The 19,531-nt window shown below is 42.0% G+C and overlaps 2 protein-coding genes and 1 long non-coding RNA gene across 3 annotated transcripts in view; 2 read left to right on the top strand and 1 right to left on the bottom strand.

Moving 5' to 3' along the window:
* The window catches only part of LOC114095954 (uncharacterized), a 288,590-nt gene that overhangs the window by 147,566 nt on the left and 121,493 nt on the right, over positions 1-19,531 (top strand). The window lies entirely within an intron of this gene.
* Positions 5,745-8,118, bottom strand: LOC139706015 (UL16-binding protein 1-like). Its single transcript, XM_071612914.1, has 4 exons — positions 7,794-8,118; positions 7,298-7,573; positions 6,648-6,770; positions 5,745-5,935 (listed from the first exon to the last, which is right to left on the bottom strand). Exons 1-4 carry the CDS (start codon positions 7,921-7,923, stop codon positions 5,859-5,861), a joined length of 606 nt encoding a protein of 201 aa, XP_071469015.1. The 5' UTR covers positions 7,924-8,118; the 3' UTR covers positions 5,745-5,858.
* The window catches only part of LOC139706035 (uncharacterized), a 70,525-nt gene continuing 65,032 nt past the window's right edge, over positions 14,039-19,531 (top strand). Inside the window, exons 1-2 of the mRNA XM_071613416.1 lie at positions 14,039-14,429; positions 15,051-15,231. Coding sequence (XP_071469517.1) covers positions 14,039-14,429; positions 15,051-15,231 — 572 coding nt within the window. The remainder of the gene's footprint in view (positions 14,430-15,050; positions 15,232-19,531) is intronic.

Below are 19,531 nucleotides of genomic sequence, written 5' to 3'. Positions count from 1 at the left end.
CTACTATACTGGATAAATATTTGTGAAAAACTTGTAAAGTTCAGCACCTGGAGTGCTGATTTCTTCCATGTCAATGGCCAAGTAAAATTGAGCAACTGGAAAATAGGAAGTTTACGTACATTGAACTCTTTTGTAAAGTCTCTTTTGCTGGTAGTCCTAAAATCAATTATGGTGAAGATTTCTGGAGAAGCTTGGTTAAGATATTCTGTGGAGGAGGGGGTGCCACTACAGCATGGAAGAGCTTTCCATCTTCTAAGGTCCTCTTCAATTTCTTTCTTTAGTGTTCTGTAGTTTTCCTTGTAGAAGTCTTTCATCTCTTTTGTTAAATTGATTCCCAAGTATTGTATTGTATTGTATTTTTTGAGGCTATTGTGAATGAGTTGGTTTTCAAAATTTCTCTTTCAGAGGGGAGTCAAACATTTGATTCAAATGTTTGTCTCGGCTCACACCCAGAGTAGTGTTCTTGTCTGTGGATATTTGGTGGGTGAATTTGTATGGGAGGGGCAGGATGAAGCTGAAGCTGTACTACTTGGCTACCTTCCTGATGTCACCCACACTAATTATTTTTGGGTTGTTAATGTATATGTAAGTTAAGTTAATTTTGTTATTTATAAATTCTTAATATTCAAATGGTGTGTGGCCAGTAAGAATCAATTTTACAATCAGAAATTATAATAATTGCTTATAAACCATCCCTTCGGTGTCTGGTCCTTTCCATTTTTTTTTTGATCACCATCCCTTGCTTCAGGCTGGGTGCCACTCTTGTATATCCACTCACGTATGGCAGCTTCAAGACTGAATGACTTTACTAACCTTACTTTGGGTAAGATTCTAGTTTTTAGCCAGGAGGAGTGAATCTTTGAGGAAAACAAAAGAGCTGGTAACAGGAAAAGGGGGTGCTGGGAGCAGCGGAGGAGAGAGCTAGGATAATGAGAGCCCTCGCTGTTCTCAGAGAGTTCCCATTTTCTGTGCAAATAAGTTCCATTCCTGGGTATGATGGATGTGTACACAATAAGGCTGACCACTGTTGGAATTGTGTGATTGTGTGGGTAATGTGTTGTGGTTAATGGAAATGTCTTCAAAGAATGGAAGTGGGCCCTGGCCAGACCAAATTCTGAGAAGTTTCCTTAGCTTCATCATTACTGTCATTTGGGCCAGATAATACTTAGCCATGGTCAGTTAGCCTGTGCTATGTAGATAGGCTGGGGATGCAAACCTGGTTCACTGGATGAATAACACCCTCTACCCAGTTGTAATAGCCAAACTTGCCTTCAGACAGTGCCAAATGTTCTGCTGATATACAAAATCATCTGTAATTGAGAAGTGCTGGTTTAGAGGGGAGCATTTATAAGGACTACCTGAGTCTTCTTGATATGAGACCCAGAAAAAATTCTTTTTTTTTTTTCTGCAAAGGTTCTTGAATCAGTTTTTCAAGATTAACTGAGAGAACTCCAAGAGAAAATAAGTATGTTTCTCAGGCTTCCGAATAGGCATTCTGTGTTGGGTATAGAGGGACAATAACTTTTACCTATTCAGGTGATCTCATGTGGGGTATGCTAATATTATTATGAAAACTATTAGGTAATATATACTTACACAGTTTTACTTTTTAAAATTATTTCATTTTATTTTTACGTGATGCTAAGTATCAAACACAGGGCCTTGCACATGCTTGGCAAGTGTTCTGCCACCAAGTTACAGCCCCAGTCCACGGTTTAACTTTTTTTTTCAATGTGCTTTTTTAGTTGTATATGGACATAATATGATTATTTTATTTATTTTTATGTTGTGCTAAGTATCAAACCAGTGGCTCCCACATTCTAGGCAAGTGCTCTACCTCTGAGCTACAACCCCAGCCCATGGTTTTCCTTTTTACTAAAAAAAAATTTTGATTATGGGAACTAAGCCCATGGACCCTTTACCAATGAGCAACAGTGCCAGTTTTTTTTCTAAATCATTTATTTATTTTTGAGACCGGATCATAATAACTTGCTTAGGGCCTCACTAATTTGCTGAGGCTGCTCTTGAACTTTCTGTATTATTATATGATTTGGAAGTTGAAGTAGGCCTGTCAGGGTAAAGTACATGAAGGATCCTGTATGGATGGGCACTTAGGAAGATCAGGGTTCTCAACCATCAGGAAGTAAGCGGAAGGTGCCAAAGGCGTTGCTGCTGGTGTGCAAGGAGACACCAGAGGAAAGGGTCAAAAGATGTCAGTCTTTAAACCCAGAGCTGGCACTCCTAGCACTGTTCCTCATCCTGGCCCCAGTCACTGCAGGTCATCTCACTATGGGTCAAGGACACCAGCCCTAAACCTGGGGGAAAATCACAGAAAACTGCCTGGGCTCTAGAACAATAGCCTAAGAGAGCCTGGCCTCTGTCCTGCCTTTCTGCCCCTTTTGTTCTGGTGTGGGGGGGTGGGGGGGATGGAGGCAGCTTAAGAAGGATGTGGTAGTAGGACAAAGGGGTGTTCTTGCTACAACACTATCCTATCAAACTAAAAGTCTGGGGAGTCTGGCAGGACACATAACTGCACACAGAAAAGAAAAAGACAGAAACTAAGGACAACTTGTATTTCATAGGCAGCCTCTACAAAGGAATCTTCAAGAACTCCTAAAGAGAAAAATGGAAAGGGCTTCTTGCATTGCATACCAGTCTGCCTAGTATAAGAAAAGGCCCAAAAGGAGCCTCTGGGTACAAGTGACAGTGGGGAACTCACTTAACGTTGATGGCATTGTGATAGTGTTCATGGAGACAGGTCAGATTTTAAAAAGTCATTGAATGCAACACAGGAGAAAAAAGATTAAATCACAGTTTTTGTATATGCTGGATTACCCAACCCTCTCCTGGGATGAAATTCATTGTGTGAATTAAATGCACAGATAATATTCATAAGGATTGTTTCAGAATATGAATTTAAAAGAGGTTTCAAAACTAGAAAAGATAAAAGAACTTTACAGGAATAGATATATATTTTAGTATGGAAAATTAGATGGTAAAAGAAATGTTTCTGAATGAGAAAGTAATTTGTCTGGTAAAACAATATTCTTGTGCTAAAATCCAAGATGAATGAGGACAAAACTAAGGATGTAAAGTTGTGAGTGTCTAAGTAAGTTGCAGAAAGTTTGGGGAAGGTAAATCTCAAAAAACTTTGTATGTGTGATTAAATTGGCTATAATTTATCTATCAAGATAATTTTCTTGTATTTGTTAGGTTTTTTGGGGGAAAGGGGAAATTAAGTCTTAAGGTAATTAGGGTTTGTACCTGTTCGAAAGTCTGAAATGATTACTTTGTAACTGGTTAAACAAGCAACTGTTATTTAAACCTACCAATATATATGACACCCTAAATATATGTGACTAGGTTTATGTATGCGTCTGAAAACTATAGCTGTCTAAACCTTGTGTATGTGTTTTGTAAAAGTTTATAAAATGAAAGTGTATTGAAGTTTAATGGCAAAATATCCACTAAGTGCTCTCTTTTATACATTATATCTGATATTGAAGGGCATGCTCTCAATTGAAGACCTGTCTTATATATGTTTGCTTTGAGTAAGTCAATTTCTTATCATTGACCCTGTTTCCTAAATGTATAAGAGATTTAACGCTATTGATTTTGCTAACCCCTACAGACCTGTGATTACTGTTACCATACACTGTGGATTCTAAATTGCACTTTAAAAGTTACACTTAGTTAAATGCAAAGCTTTGTCAAGTTGGTGTTCTACAAACTAAAATTATGTGTAACAAAATCTCTGATTTGTATAAAAATAACAAATTTGGTTGGTATTTATTCATGTCATTTGAGGTTTTATAGCTGGATCAAGTAACCTATTGTAAATAAGTTATATATACCATTTGGTTTTACTCTTCACAAAGGAATTGGAATTTAAATGCATTTTTGGAAGCTAGTAAGGAGAGCCTGATCTGTTTAAATTGAAATTGTAAAACATGGAAGCATTTTTGTCACTTTTTCCAAAAAAGAAAGTTAAAAGCTCTCTTAGCCTTTGTTTGATTCATGTTTCAGATGTAATGTTGTATTGTATTATTTGTCCCACCTTAGCTAAGATAAGAAACTTATTACATGTTAGAATGCTGCAAAACAGGCTCAAGTTGAGCTCATTTAGAGTTGTGATGGGGGTGGGGGTGGTCTGGAGTTTGATGATAGCTCTAGTCCGATGGGTACCAGTCAGTTGGCTGCGTGAGTTGAAGGCAAGATGCCCTCACATCCTCTTACAACCTTCTGACCTGATGAAGCCGATCCTGTCTGTCCCCACATCCTGCCCACATCCCTGAATTAGAACACTAAAATGCAATGGGAGTCATTTGATGGCACTCAAGCTGCAGAGCAAAGGGGGTTACTGTAATGGGCAGGAGAGTCAAAACAGCAAACAGAACAGTCTGACTCCTGCAGCCCGAGGATGTGAGTTCATGGTGTTCCTGGAAGTGAAAGATATGAGAGGTTTACTAAATCCTCACTGGATCTGAGTAAACAGAAGAGTTTAAGACCAAGGGGGAAGGTCTAACTGGAATAATAAAAACAGCTGTATTACCTCAATCAGTTCCAAGACTTAAGCCAGATTAGAAACCCAGAATGATTTGAATAAAGAGGAGGTGTGTTGCAATGTGTAAAAACTTGGAACACAAATGCAAAATTATGCTTTTAATGTTTTTTCTAACTTGCCACACAGGGATATAAGGCCTATTACCTTGGTAACCACAATCTAGGAAAAATGAAATAACCAGAACTCTTTCTGGCTACACTACCACACTACAATAAGCAACTATATATCTAAATGCTATATGAACACATTCGGAAACCCAGAAATAATGCCGAGATTGTTGTGAAGTTGCATGAGCACATTGTTAACTGTACAGGTTATTATCTAGTTACATATCAAAGGATGGATTCAATTTATGTTCTGACCAACAAGTATGACAGCTATGTTGATCCTTTTCCTATTCCCCACTTGGTACATGTATATGCAAGAAGTTGTCAATTTGATGGTTGTAATAATGGCCCAGTGTGCTTTTAATCTGTGCTCCTGATTATTTCAGATTGTAGAATCTTGGTGCAGGATTATATGCTGTGAATTGCTCATAGCATATACACATATGTCAAAAGAACTGACTTTGGTAGAAATTCTTCATATATTTTGAATATTAATCCTATCCTTGAATAAGTAAAACAATTTTTTAAAGATTTTTTTTTTTTTTTTAAACTGGGGAAGGAAGAGAACAAATGGAACTGTTTTTTTTTTTTTTTAATTTTCACTCCACTATATACACCCATACTTACATGCATACAACTTACTTCTAATTAAAGGTGAGGTCAGGTTGAGGAATAACAATAATAACAAAAAATCACTATCAAGGGTGACATACACTCGGGTACAACCGGGAAAAATTTCATTCCTTAAGCACAATAAAATTTGTTTTGAGCCAGCAAAATGTTTGAGATTGACATCTAGACTACCTGGTAGTTTAAGATTAATCCTTCAATTCTACTTATACACAAATTTAGCAAAATCACTCGTTGTGTTTACAATGCGAAAAAAGCACAAAATGTCATTCATTCTCTATTCAGTTTTTGATCAGGGTTTTCCAGGGAAACAGAACCAAGGGATTTATTGTAGTAATTGGTTTATTGCCGGGTTTCTGTTCTCGTGCTCAGGGGTTACTCCAGTTGAACTGGGTTGACTAGACTGTGCAAAATAACCACACAAGAGACACAAATACCTTTTTCTTTGGGGTTGCTTTGAGGGTTCTTCTGACCTGAAGTGTCCGCAGGAAGAGACAGAGCAAGAGCACTAGTTGACCCCTTTTATTGAGGAGAAGCTATTCAAATGAGGCAAAGGGTCAGGTTTTCAGGGGGCTGAGTCTATCTTCATGATGTCCACTGTCAGCAGGTTGACTGACACCTGGGTAGGCCACACCTAAGGGCACAGTAAGAGAAGGGGACACACACACAGGCTCAGGATCTGGAGTCTGCAGGAGGCTGGGTCCCAGGCCCAAGGGTCAATCCTGGAGTTGTAGGAGTCCCCAGAGAGCTGGAACCCTCTGCCTGTCATCCTGGACAGACTCTCTTCTCAGTTATCAATTCAACAGCTGGAAATGAGCCTCCTGTGGGAATGCAGCCCTGAACTCCAGCCTTCCAAGCTTGGTTGAGAAAGGCCTTTCCTGCTTCCTCTCCTGGAATTAGCATAGGACCTCTCTTTTTGACTATGGGTAAGGAGTTCCTTTCTTTTAACAAATTGAATGGAGCTACCCTGCTGCCATCACGCAGGATTGGGTATTTCCTTCCTGTGTTCCTGTTATCTCTTCACCACACACCACTGGGCCCCTTTTTTGTAGAAATGTGGTCTGAATCAGACCTGTATAAGCTAAAACCCTTTAGAATCCACAGGCTGCCTTGGTATGGCCCCTTCTCTTTCCCATGAACCCTAACAGGAAGGATTTCTCAGAGCTCAGGGCTCAGAATGGCCAAGCTATTGCTACCAGTGACAGGAGGGAGGCCCGATTCTTCTGTCTCATCTCAGAATGAGAAGGACCAGTCAGAGTGCAGACTGGGTTCTTGGGAGTTCACTTTCCTGTCCTCATTGCTCACACAGCTGCCCCATGTCTCTCTTCCCATTCTGCCCACAGCACCTGTCAGGAAGATCTGGAGGCCTAGGTGGATGAAACAGGTGAGGATCAAGAGTAGGACCGAGGGAATAAGGGTGCTGGCTGTGGACTCCTGGGAGACTCTGTCTGGGGTGGTGGTTGAAGGTCCTGAAATGGGAACACAAGAGTGTTAGCCCTTTTTCAGACCAAAATCTGTGGAGATGCCTGCTCAGCTCCTGCTGCCCCACATCACTCAGGCAGGCAGATAGTTCCTAGACCTCTGCTATGTGGCAGCTGCTATGACAGGTCATGAGAAGGAGGGAGACAGGAGAAGGGTCCTGACCTTAAGAAGCTCACATAGATAAAGGGAGAAGCCTGGGTGACATACAACTCCCATCCTTCCTGGTGGCAGAATATGAGGTGACCCATGAGGATGGTGGTGGAGAAGGGTCTCAGGAGCTGACATGTGAAGTGATTCACAAGAATTTCCAAAAAGAGATGAGCAAATGCAGACCAAAGCATGTGCATTGAGGAAGAGGCATTAGGAGGTGAGAAGGGGAAAGATGGGAAGACTATACCTTTGGCTGTTAACCCAGGTCTGACTCAAGGTGGATGATGTGTCTCTCTCTCACACACACAGGTAGCAGCATCTCATGTGAAGGCAGCTCCCACTTCCTCCCCCTCCTGCCAGTTACCTGTTGGCTCCAGCTCTGTTTTCCATTCCACCAAGAACTTCTCAAGCCAGGTTCTACAGTCACCCATTGAGGTCTTGTGTAAGAATTCGGACACTTCCCTGTCATTTTCCCACTTTTCTTTCATCCAGTTGGACTCAGGATGAACCTCTGTCCAGCTTCTCTTGTCTGAGTCAAAGCGGAGCCACATCTGTCCATTGAATCCAAACTGCCAGGAGCCACTGGTGCATCCACTGGATTTATGCTGACAAGTCATCCTCCCCTCCAGGGTCTCGAGAGCTGCCCCCATCAGAGAGAGATCAGCCTCCATGCTTAACAAATCCTATGTCCCATCCAGTACCACCTTCCCTGGCCTCCTAATCTGGCTGGTTTTCTCCCCCAAACCAGTCTTGTGTGGATTTTTTAGAATGAAAAACATCCTTTTTTTAAAACATGGATACAATCAATATCTCTACACCCACAGTCAGCTCTCTCATGCCCCTGGACCATCCTTACTTACCCCTGCCCATGCCATTTTCTGCTTTAATGTCAGCCAGTTGCTGTTTTAGCATATCCCCCATTTCTCTCAGCATGGTGTTTTGCTCTTCCCAGGTGATTGTGGCATTCACTTTCCCTCCCAGGGCACTCATGGATTTGACCTTGTCCAGACCACAGTCATAGGAGAGAAAATTCTTGTGGTCCACCTGGCCTTGGACTGTACACCATTGCTGTCCAGGTGCTGGCTTAGAATTGATGGTGAAATCATAGCAAAGGGAGTGAGTCCCTATGAAGGAAAAGGCGAGTAAGTGTTGGGCTGGTGAGAAAGGACCCTTTAGGCACCCCCTCCCCATACCTCTGAAGGGCTGAGCTGGCAGAGCAAGAATGACCCTTCCCAAGCTGTCTGCTCCACCTGTTTAGGTGGGCATGTTCCCCTCCTTTGAAGAGGAGGGGACAGCAATCTCATGTCCCAGGACATGGCCCACTTCCCCTCTGCCCTTTGAACAATGCCTACACCCAGCAGCACATCACCTTGCAATGGCGGTGCCAGGCCTGCTGTGAGGGAAGGGCCTGCCTGGCAGAGGATGATCAGACGCAGGAGAAGGGACTGTGCATGCTGAGTCATGGTGGGCACAGTGAGGATGGGATCACAGCTGCATGAGAAAGAGTTCATAATTATGGTTCATAGCTTTTAGCTTGAGTGTTAGATGGCACTAGTATCCCAGGAGATTTCCTTTTTTCAGGTTGCAATTGATATCCTACCCTAAAAGAAATGGAAAAATCCATAAGTTCAAAGAAAGGCAGTAGAGGAAGGAATCCGAAGTATGTGCTTTGTGGCTCAGAAAAGTGTATGTGCCAGGTTAGATGTAATAGAAAAGCCAGTGAAATGCCCAGTCCCCTGTGCTTTATAAGAAAGCCTGGGAGACTCTTATTGATCAAGTGTATTAGAAAATGTCTGGTACCCAAACCCAGAACCAATATTAGCAGAAAAGAAGAAATAATAAGATCAGAACAGAGCACAAATAAATGAAATAGAGACAAAAAAGAAGCACAAGAGAGTAATAGAATAAGGAGTTCTTCAAAGAACTAAACACAAGTGATAAACCTTAGCTGGACTAATTAGGCAAAGGAGAGAGAAGACTCAAATTCAGACAAGAGAAGGGGGTCATTGCAAGTGTCATCACAGAAATACAAAGGTTCCTTCGAGATTATTAGGAACAAAGATATCCATGTTTGTTATTATTTGCAAAAATTTGGTAACCTAGAATAAATGAACAAATTCCTGAACACTTACACATATATATCTTATCCAGGTTGAATCATGAAGAAATTTAAAAAAAAAAAAAAAAACTGAGCCGACCAATAAGAAGTAACAAGATTGAATCAGTAGTAATAGCCTTCCAGGAAAGAAAATACCAATACAAGAGAGCTTTACTGCTAAGTTCTATCAAATATTTAAAGAAGAACAGTTTCTAGTTCTCCTTAAGTTATTCCCCAAAATGGAAGAGAAATAAATTCTTCCAAATACATTTGATAAAGCCAGCATTACCATGATCCCCAAACCTGACAACACACACAAAACTAATCCACAGCTAATATTCTTGATGAATAAAGGTGCAAAAATCCTGAACAAATTATCAATCAGCAAACTAAATTCAACTGCCCACTAAAAAGTTATTTAACATGATCAAATTGAATCACCATTCCATGCAAGTGTTGGCAGGGGCTGAGGTGGTTTCTCAGTGGTACAACATTTGCCTGTCAAGTGTGAGTCACTGGTTTAGATCCTCAGCACCACATAGGAGTAAATCATCAAAATAAAGGTATTGTGTCCTTCTACAATTAAAAAAATAAATATTAAAAAAGTGTTGGCAGTTAGTGTTGTAGATGTCAAAGTAGACACTGGGCATTAATATTAAGGCTGTACATCTGTTGTTAACATTAGAGCAATTCCTGGCTCCCCTCTTCTTCTAAGCTGGGCTGGAAAGTGATTGGGACATTTCAAGTGCTGCCAAGCAATACTCACAACTCAGCAAATAATAGTGAATCTTACCCCATACATGAGCCTCATCTGAGCCTCATCTAAGCCTCAACAAAACTTCAACACATAGAACTGGGGAGATAAAAATATGAAACTATGGGGCTGAGGTTACAGTTCAGTTTGGTAGAGCACTTGCCTAGCACCCTGTGAGACACTGGGTTCAACCCTTAGCACCACAGAAATATAAAATAAAGGCATGTTCATCTACTATAAAAATATTAAAAGCAAGCAAACAAACAAATAAAAAATAAACCACAAAACTCTGAAACTAACAACCAAGCCCCAAGGAGGAACAACCGGAGGAGATCTTAGGTCCCCCACTCCTGGACATCTACTCATATATCAGAAACAGAGAGAAATATACCAACAAAAGGATAACTACAGACAAAGGGACCCATATATAAAAGAGGAAAGAAAATCCATCTCATTTGGTGTGAAAGTCCAAGATCTCAGAAAATATGAGGAAACAAGCAAAAAATCCCCCTCCCCCACTTACAATCCTCCAACAAAGGATCCCACAGATAAGGAAGTGGATGAAATTCCAGATAAAGATTATGAAAAAGTAATTATTAAAACGTCCAATGATCTAAAAGAAGATCTAACAACTGAATAAGAGAATAAATGCAGACGAAAGACCATGTCAATATTGAAAAGAAACCAATCAGATTAGCTGTAAATGAAGGGGACAAGGATTAAAAGTTCCCGGGTGACATCACCTACACGTTAGACTGGCTAGAAAGCAGCGCTTTCAGCTTTGAGGATAGAACAATGTCAGGCCGTGAAGACAGAGTGAATCAGCTGACTACCCCGTACCAATGAAGAATCAAAAGGAAGGGGACAGGGTAGGAGCAGAGTCCAGGACGCTGGGCATCGGGGCTCCCCTGGCGCTACCCTTTCATTTGTGAACTCCCTGCCCCGCCAACCCTCCTGTAAGCCTCTGGGCCCAGCGGCCAGGCCCTCAGCTTCCGCTGCACCCCTTTTCCTGTCGGAAGGTGGGGGACTTTTCCCTTTTCCCGTGGGTCGCCAGCGCCCACCCCCACCTCGCATTCATGCTCCTTCGCAAGCCCGCGGCCCGGGCTCCAGACGCAGGCTGAGGAGCTGCCGGGCACCTGAGGAAGCTGCGAATCCCGCAGCCCGACCCGCTGGGCCTGGCCCCACCGGGCTTGCTCTGCCCTCGCCCTACTCACCGGTCACTTGTCCCCAGTCCTCCACGCTCTCCACGCGCCCCCTCGCCCGTCTTCTCTCCCGGCGTTTGAAAACGCAAAGCCCCGGTCGCCGCCGGCTCCCGGACCGCTCCCTTTTACCCCGGCTTCCTTCCGCCCCCGCGCAGCCTCCCTGGTGGCCTGGGACTCGCTCGCCCCGGACTCCCCTCCCCGACTTTTGACACTCGCCCCGGACGCGCCCGCCCCGACTTTTGCGCGGGGCTCTCTGTCCGAGGGTTCCGCGGGACCCGCGTCTCCGGGGCTCCGGTTGCCGCCTCCTTAGGTCTGCGGTCGTCCGGGCTCCGTCGCGCTTCTCTGCCACCACCTGCCCGGCCGAGCGCACTCCAGCAAGGCAGCGGCACGGCCCCGCCCCGCTCCTCTGGAATGCGCCCAGCCCTCCCTCCCCAGGACCCGAGCCCTGCTCCCGGGCCCGCTCCTCAAAGACTGAGGAAAGAGACCAGAACCTTGCAACTGCTAAAAGAATACATTGGGCAACACTCTATCCAATACGTGCAGGCAATTACTTCCTTAACAAGACCCCTTCCCCTTTAGGGTCTTAAGAAAATCAAGAGTCAGTAAATGTGAGGCCATCAAATTAAAAAGCCTTGGACAGCAAAGGAAAGGATAGAAAGTGTGAAGCCACAGCCTACACAATGGACAAAACCTTCCTTAGCTGTTCCTCTGACAGGGGACTGATATCCGGAATATATAAATGACTCAACAAAGCAAAACAAACACACGAACAAACAAAAACATAACCCCAAGCTGGGCATGGTGGCACACACCTGTAATCCTAGCGGCTAAGGAACCCAAGGAAGGAGGACTGCAGAGTTGGCAACTCAGGGAGGGTGTGAGCAACTTAGTGGAATCTGCCTCAAACAAACAAACAAAAAAAAAAAAAAAAAAAAAAAAAGGCTGTGGTTGTGGCTCAGAAGTAGATTGCTCACCTAGCAATCATCTGTGTGTGGCACTGGGTTGGATCCTCAGCACCATATAAAAATAAAGATATTGAGGCCACATATAACAAAAAATAAATACTTTTTTAAAAAAGGACAGGGGTTAGGCATCAAGTATCTATACCTAGTACCCTAGTACCAAAAACGAAACAACACACACACACACACAACACAAATAAATCCAGTACCTGAATGTGCATATAATTTTCATGATTTGGGGAAATTTCTGTTGTTAGTTTACTAAATAGTTCCTTAACATATACTGAGGACCTATGTTGTATATATGGTTCTCCCAGGGAGTCAAAGGCAAAGAAAGCCTTCCCTTTCTTTAAAAAGCCAATCATCCCAGTGTGGGAGTCAGAGAGACAACATTCTGTCCACATCTGGTGGAATTCTTCTGTAGCCAGAGCCTTTTGTAAATATAGGTTCATAGATCTGGGACAGGTTGAGAAAACATGTTAGCAGATGACATTAAACCCACCCCTGAAGAAATATTGCTAGTAGATCTGGTGGGAAAAATAGTGTAAATGTTGAGATGATCAGGAGCTAGTGCCATTATGCACACTGGTGTGGGAACAGCAAGCAGTCCAAGAGAGTAAACCATAGTCCCTTTGGGTCAGCTTAATGAGGAAGAAGATCAAGAGGTTCCCTGAGAGCAGGAAGATAAAAGACAGTTTCATGGGGACATACTGACTTCCAGAGAAAGTTCACCAGGAAATCTCCTTCTGAAATTCATTGTCTGGAAAAGGAAAGAAAAGCGCACTGAAAGAGACAGGGATAGAAATTAAAATTGTTTGAGTATGCTGTGCATGGTGGCACAGTAGGTCAGGATGTTGAGACAGGAGGCTAAGGAGTTCAAAGCCAGCCTCAACAAGAGCAAGGTGCTAAGCAACTCAGTGAGACCCTGCCTCTAAATAATATACAAAGTAGGGCTGGGGATGTGGCTCAGTGATGGAAAACAAACAAAGAAAAAACCATTGTTTGCGCATACATGGTTTCATAAAATTTTACTTTGGGAATATGACAATATCTTATATAAATGAAAAATAAAATTAAATTCTACAAAAAATTATCCTTGAAAAGTAAAAGCAAAATAAACCTATCTATATACAAATTTTATTACATAACCACACACTAAAAGTAGGACCTAGAGAAATATTCCTAGACATAACTCAGTTACATATATTTTTCCAGAAAGATCCCTTCACCAAATGATAGTATTTCTATCAAAAGAAGGGATAGGTCCCTTCTTTTCCCCCCATGGATTATCAATGGTTCAAACATGTTACCATAATCCTTTTTTTTTTTTTTTTTCAGTATTGGAGGTTGAACTCAGGGCCTTGTACATGCTAGACAGGCATCACAGCACTGAGCAACATCCCCAGCCCTACAGTAAATTCTCATCACTGTCACTGGGTTCCTGTTGACAATTTCAGTCGGTTTATTAGTAACATACACTAACATCAGGGATGTTTTATGACTAATTCATACTCCTGTGGCTTTTCAAGTATATTTTCCTGTAGGTGTGGATACGCTCATGTGATTTTTATCTTTGATTCAAAGTTTGTGGTATATTATATTTACTGATTTGCATATGCTGAACCAATCTTGTATCTCTGGAATAAAACTAACTTGATCATTGTGTGTGAATTTTCAATGTGATGTTGAATTCTATTTACAACTATATCATTGACATGGCAACAAAATTTGGTCAATATAATTCCCCAGTATTTTCTCTCTCTCTCTCTCTCTCTCTCTCTCTCTCTCTCTCTCTCTCTCTCTCTCTCTCTCTCTCTCTCTCTCTCTCTCTCTCTCTCTCTCCTCTCTCCCCTGGTCTCTTTCTTCTACTCTACCCTTGATTTTCCTGAGACACCTCCCCTACCTTTCTTTTCCTTTAAAAGAAAATTCTAAAAAGTAGATATCACATGAACTTGGAAGCCACTGGACCTGGGATAGCGGCATCTGTGCTGGGCAAAGGGGCCGCGTGCAGTTCATGGCAATTCCTCACTGGAAACGCTCAACACAGAAGTAAATGCCATCTGCAGCGGGAAAAGGAAACCCTTTCATGATGGCCCTTTCCTGCTCCTGGGTCCCGGAAGAGAGGGGCAGTGCCCCCGCTTCTGAGGACGGAGGTGGCACTGAGGACCTACACCAAGCCACCTCTCGCTCTCCTGACATCTGGCTCCCTGGCATCCCCCTGCCCTTACTTTTCCTTCTCTTTTCCGCTCCGGGGCTACCTCGTCCCGCGGCTCTCCCCGAAGGCGCAGGGTGCAGAACCTGCCGCCAGGCGGAGACCTGCGGGACAGAGCCTGCAGACAAAGTCTGGGGACTGAGGGCAAGAAGGAGGCGCCCCGTAAATTCGATCCCGCAACTCACCAGCCTGTGCCGCCCAAATAAAGGAAGGCGGGAGCTGAGCCAGGACGCCAAGAATGAGAGCAGCGCCCACCACACCTGCCGAGGTAAGGAGCCCGGGCACAGAGACTAAAGCTTGAGTCTCATGGCTCCCGTGCCCCGCTCGCTATTTGCCCTCGAAGGTGACGTAGGCGACAGTGTGTTTGTCCTACACACCTCTGTCACTCTTCCTGCGAAGTCGCCAGAGACTCCGGAGGGCTTCGCCCTCCCAGCCATTCCAGCTGTTTTCTGGATATGGTGGACCCCATGCAAAGGATCCAGCTGGGGCCTCCAGCCTCATCCTCTTTCCTTCCTCCTGTCGAGATTTGGGCAAGGGCCTTTAACCATCTCCAACACCATCTTGGGGCATGATCATCCCTTTTATTCTGAGAAGACCAAAGAACTTCGGGCTTCCCATAAAGTCCCATCTGAAATAAACGTGGTTGAAGGCAGTTGTTAGGTAGCCGGCCATCAATCATAGTTTTTAGTAGATTCTCTGTGGGAGCCTAAAACCTTCAGGAAAAACTCTCTGAAAGCAAAAGCAACTTCTTTAGGAAAAGTTCCACAGTCAGGAAATGCCAGCTCTTCTGTGCCCCGGAGGCAGAAAGAATCTTTTTTTCTTTTCTTTTCTTTTTCTTTTGAGGTACTCTGAGCATTGAATCCAGGGGCTTCTTAATTTTTTTTTTGAGACAGGATATCGCTAAATCCAGGCCGGCCTGGAACATGGGATCCTCCTGCTTCAGTCTCCAAGAAGCTGGATCACAGGCATGTGCCACAGTGCCTGGCCATGGTTAACCTCTTAAAGTTTCCTTTGGTCACTTTCAATGTTATCTTGAGATTCACTCATTTAAACATCCGTGCAACCGCCAGGTAAGCACCATTTAAATAACTTCAGATACACATTTCAGGCCAGTGTGAGAATGAGAGTAATGATCACCTGAGTCTGAGAAGACTGCTGATGAAGGAGCTTGTTGATGAGTGGCTCCTGGTCTGCAACCCGAGGAAAAAGAAAAACAAACAAACAAACAAAAACAAAAAACCCCAAACAAAACATTGAAAGCAAGCAAGAGCAACTTCTCCTTTAGGAACTGTTCCCACTGTCGGACATGAAATGCCATCTCAGCAAGATTGAGGCTTGCAGAAACAATTTTTTAAATTTTCTTTTGCAATACTGTGAAGCGAGTCTGGGGTTCTCTACCCTGGTTTCTTGATGAGTGGCTGCCGGTCTGTCACCTCTTACATCACATTCAGGGTTTAGACCCAGGAAGTACACAGGGGGCCCCACCTCATGACCTGGGCCTCAGACTTGTGGCATCAGAGAAACGGGAACTAATCACTATATTAGAAAAGCCAGTTTAATGTTAAATCTAAAATATAAAATGGACAAATTAAGAAAACTTTTAATTCCTTCATAAGAGAAGGTCTTAAAATATCTTTGTATCTTTAAATGCTACCAGCTAAACAAGTCAGCGTCTCTCAAATTGTCCTTTAAAAATATAACAAGGTTAATTTCCAGTATAGGGAATAACATACAAATTTTACAAGATAACCCTAAACAATATAAATGAATTTATAATAAAATTTGTAATTTTTATATTTTAGAATTAACATATAGCTTTAGTTTGAAGGAAACCACTTCTGATAAAATGTTCTCTTAAATCTTATACTTTAAAAGACATATTTTTAGAAAACAGAGATAGCATTGATATAATTATCATAATTATTGATGTTTTTATATCAATCAAATTTAGCTTTTGTGGAGAAGTTTTAAAATTTGAACTTAAGGTGTTATTTGAAAACGTTTACCATCTAATCAAAGATGCATGAATCTTAATTTATTAAAAATTATTCCTTTGTTTAAATAGTAAAAATTACTAGACATAAGTAATGATTTTATTGGAATGAGAATAGACTAATGTTTCGATAAGTTTTTGTCATCTCAATATATGGGTAAAATCTTGGTTTATTTCAGCATAATATTAGCATAATTAGGGAAAAGCCTGAAATATTCTGAAATTGATTGTTTCATATATCTGTAGCCAATTTAGTCATACATAAGTTTGTTTTTTCAATTATTTTAACCATTTATATCACCTGTCTAGATAATCATATAAAGATTTTTCTTTTTCTTTTTTTTTTTTTTTTTTGTGGTGCTGAGGATTGAACCCAGGGTTTTGTGCATGTGAGGCAAGCACTCTGCCAACTGAGCTATATCCCCAGCCTGAGGAAAATCTTTTGATCCATAAAGTCTTGAATACATAAAGACCCTTTTACCCAGAAATGTTTTCTTTCTTTCTTTTAGGACTCTCCAATTTTTGTTTCTTCTTTGTAGAAGCATTTCTTTTTCTCCTTCCAGAATTTTTCCTCTTGATTATACTTGGGAATAATTTCTGTAAATCTTAGAATCTAAACAAATTATTATATTTTCATAATTAAAAATATTTTAATAGAAATGTAGCCAAAACTTTTCGGACATGTTGTTCACAGAATCATATGTTTGGTTTCTTTTTCTTTTTTTAAGGTAATTGTTATCCACCTTTTTTGCTTAACTTTATTTATTCATTTTTATGTGGTGCTGAGGATTGAACCCAGTGCCTCACAAGTGTCAGGCAAGCTCTCTACCACTGAGCTACAGCCCCAGACCTCTGTTTAGCATCTTATGAAAACTTGAATAACATTTGGCAGTTAAGATACTTGATGATTGCATCTTAACCTTATAATTTAAATAGTATCTATTGGAATAAGCACTTATATAATAAATTGCATTTATCTTGAATATCTCTAACTATAAAAGGCAGAGCATCAGGTAAACACATGAATAAAAACCTGAATTACATGTTTCCTGTTGAGGAAAAAGGGTTAGAAGCAAATATATACATATGTTAATTATCTTACGAATTAAAGATTATAGATTATTTAAGCAAGTAAAAAATATACATGCTTATACAGTTTATTCTTATATAATTACCTAATTTGAATTCAATATTATTAAAACACGATTTTAAAAATATTTGGATCTTTTTAAATCTTAGTTTGAATATTATCATATCAGAGCACTCTTTAAATTTTTAGAGTGCACTCTTATCTGTGTAAACCTTGACATATGTAATGTAGTTAAAATAGAATTACTGTGCATATATTTATTCATTTTTTGTATTTATATACTTAGAAATCAGAAGAACGAGAATTTTGGGTCAAATTTACCTCTAACATCCCTGAAAGGAAAGTTAAAATATAAACAGAACAACTTTCATCAATGGAATAATTCTTCTGCATCTCTTTCTTGGTAGCATAACTGTGGAGAAAAGGGGGCAGTCTCTAAAGGTTAAGCATAGACTCTTATTGAGGATGCAGAAGTTTGCCTGTCTGGACTCTTGATTAAGGAAAAAATGCTTGGGGTTAGTAGTTAGGAATTCGGGGCTCCGGAGTTGGGCGCTTCTCTTTAAGGAGCAGAAACTGCGAGGCTGGATGTCTGAGTGGAGAGACAGTGAGATGCGGGTTAGCAAAGACAGGGAGGCCAAGCCCCGCCTGAGTGACAGCGGGAAGGACCAAACAGAAGTCCACGAAAGTGCGGGAGGTGGGAGTGCAGTCCCGGGGTTCCCACTCCTCCTGTAGTCGCGTCCTGAGTGCCCTCCATGCCGTCCCTCTGAAGTAGTCCTGTTGGACTCCGCAGGGCGGAGAGCCGCAGCTTCCCCGGAGCCTTGGCAGCCTTCTGTGGACGCCTGTTAGCGAGCCACCACGTCTGCTGCTGCGACGCTGTGCGCGGTGCCTGGTTCCTAAGGCTGGGGCAAGTGCTCCGCCAGCCGCCGCCCACTCCCAGAGCTTCCCCCGTCGCCCACATCGTGCCCAACCCGCTTGCATCTCACCGCTTGGAACCCCTCAATGGCAGCATTGCGCGGGGGTTCCCGCAGGCGGGCGTTTCCTTATCGCCCCAGAGCCTTGGGCTGGAACAGCAGCCCTGCCTGTGTCCCTCCCGCTCGCGGGCAGGCGCCCAAGCACCCTCTAAAGGGTGCACAGAACAAATATTCTCCAACTCAAAGGTAACTGGATCTAGCAGTTCCCAGGGCCGCTGCGCCCAAGTTAGGTGTCTAAGGGGCAAAAACATTGCTGGTGGCGGATCTGTACTTGGGTGGACCTGGTAGGAATCAGCAGGTTAGAGCCCTGCTCCTGTCTTAGAATCTGCATAAATAAAGCTCCACCAGGTTACAGCTCTAGGTTAGGTTATTGATCCCAGCAGTCCACAGGGATGCAGCAGAGGGTCACCAGGTTCTGCCAGCCCAGTTCAAATTGCCTGCATATTCCCGAAAGCAGTAGAAAAAGAGTCTTTTTATTTTGTTTGCTTGCTTTTTTGTAAAATTGTTTCCCCAAATAATGGGAGAAACATACCCTTAGCTTAATGTTAGCTTCATTCATCAGATATTATGAGATATTTAATGACTAACAGAAGTTTAATGATTAAATTATAAATATATGTAAGTATTTTGAAAGATCAGATTTGTTCTTTGTGACGTATACTAACATTTTGCTTTTGAAAAGAAATCATCATTTATGGATTTCACATATAGAATGGCACACTGGAAACCGTGTAAAGTCAGGAGAATTGTACATTTAGAGTACAAATGAGCAAGGAAATACTTATTACTGGAGCCACTTCATGGGATACCTCTATGTTTACTGCCATATGAGCATTTTTCTGCTTAGAAACAGCATGATCCACTGTTCAGCTCTGGCTGACAGACACCAGGTGACCTAGCAACAGTGGAACAGGAAATGTTCCTTCTAGAAACAAACTTATTTCAAATCTTCTTCTTATTCATTTATTTATTTTATTTGTTCTTTTCAGTTATACATGACAGTAGAATGTGATTTGATATATTTATACAGACATGTAGTACATCTTACTCTAATTAGGATACCAGCATGTGGTTGTAGAGATGTGGTGATTCACTGTGGTGTATTTCAGATCTCCTTTTGCAAAGCGTTTTTTCTAAGATCCCTCCTCCCCAACAAATTAGCAAACAAGCAACACCAGCAACAATAATGAACAGCATTGAAGCTTCTGATGCTTGCACTATGGGATGGGAATTAGAACTGGAGTGAATTAACATTTATTTATTTTTAAATGGTGCATGGACATAAAACGAGAAGCCAAAAACGTGCATTTCTCGTG

This window comes from Marmota flaviventris, chromosome 6 (assembly GCF_047511675.1).
Source record: "Marmota flaviventris isolate mMarFla1 chromosome 6, mMarFla1.hap1, whole genome shotgun sequence".
Taxonomy (NCBI): domain Eukaryota; kingdom Metazoa; phylum Chordata; class Mammalia; order Rodentia; family Sciuridae; genus Marmota; species Marmota flaviventris.
Note: the sequence above shows the minus strand (reverse complement) of the source record. Positions and strands in the feature narration are given on the sequence as shown.

Excerpts from the sequence above, each read along its gene's own strand:
- LOC139706015 (XM_071612914.1), bottom strand. The coding sequence starts at position 7,923 with ATGAGTGCCCTGGGAGGGAAAGTGAATGCCACAATCACCTGGGAAGAG. Across the intron at positions 7,574-7,793 it reads AGAAAATGGCATGGGCAGGG|CTCTCGAGACCCTGGAGGGG; the intron begins GTAAGTAAGGAT and ends TGATGGGGGCAG. Across the intron at positions 5,936-6,647 it reads CCTCCAGATCTTCCTGACAG|GTGTGGCCTACCCAGGTGTC; the intron begins GTGCTGTGGGCA and ends CTGTGCCCTTAG.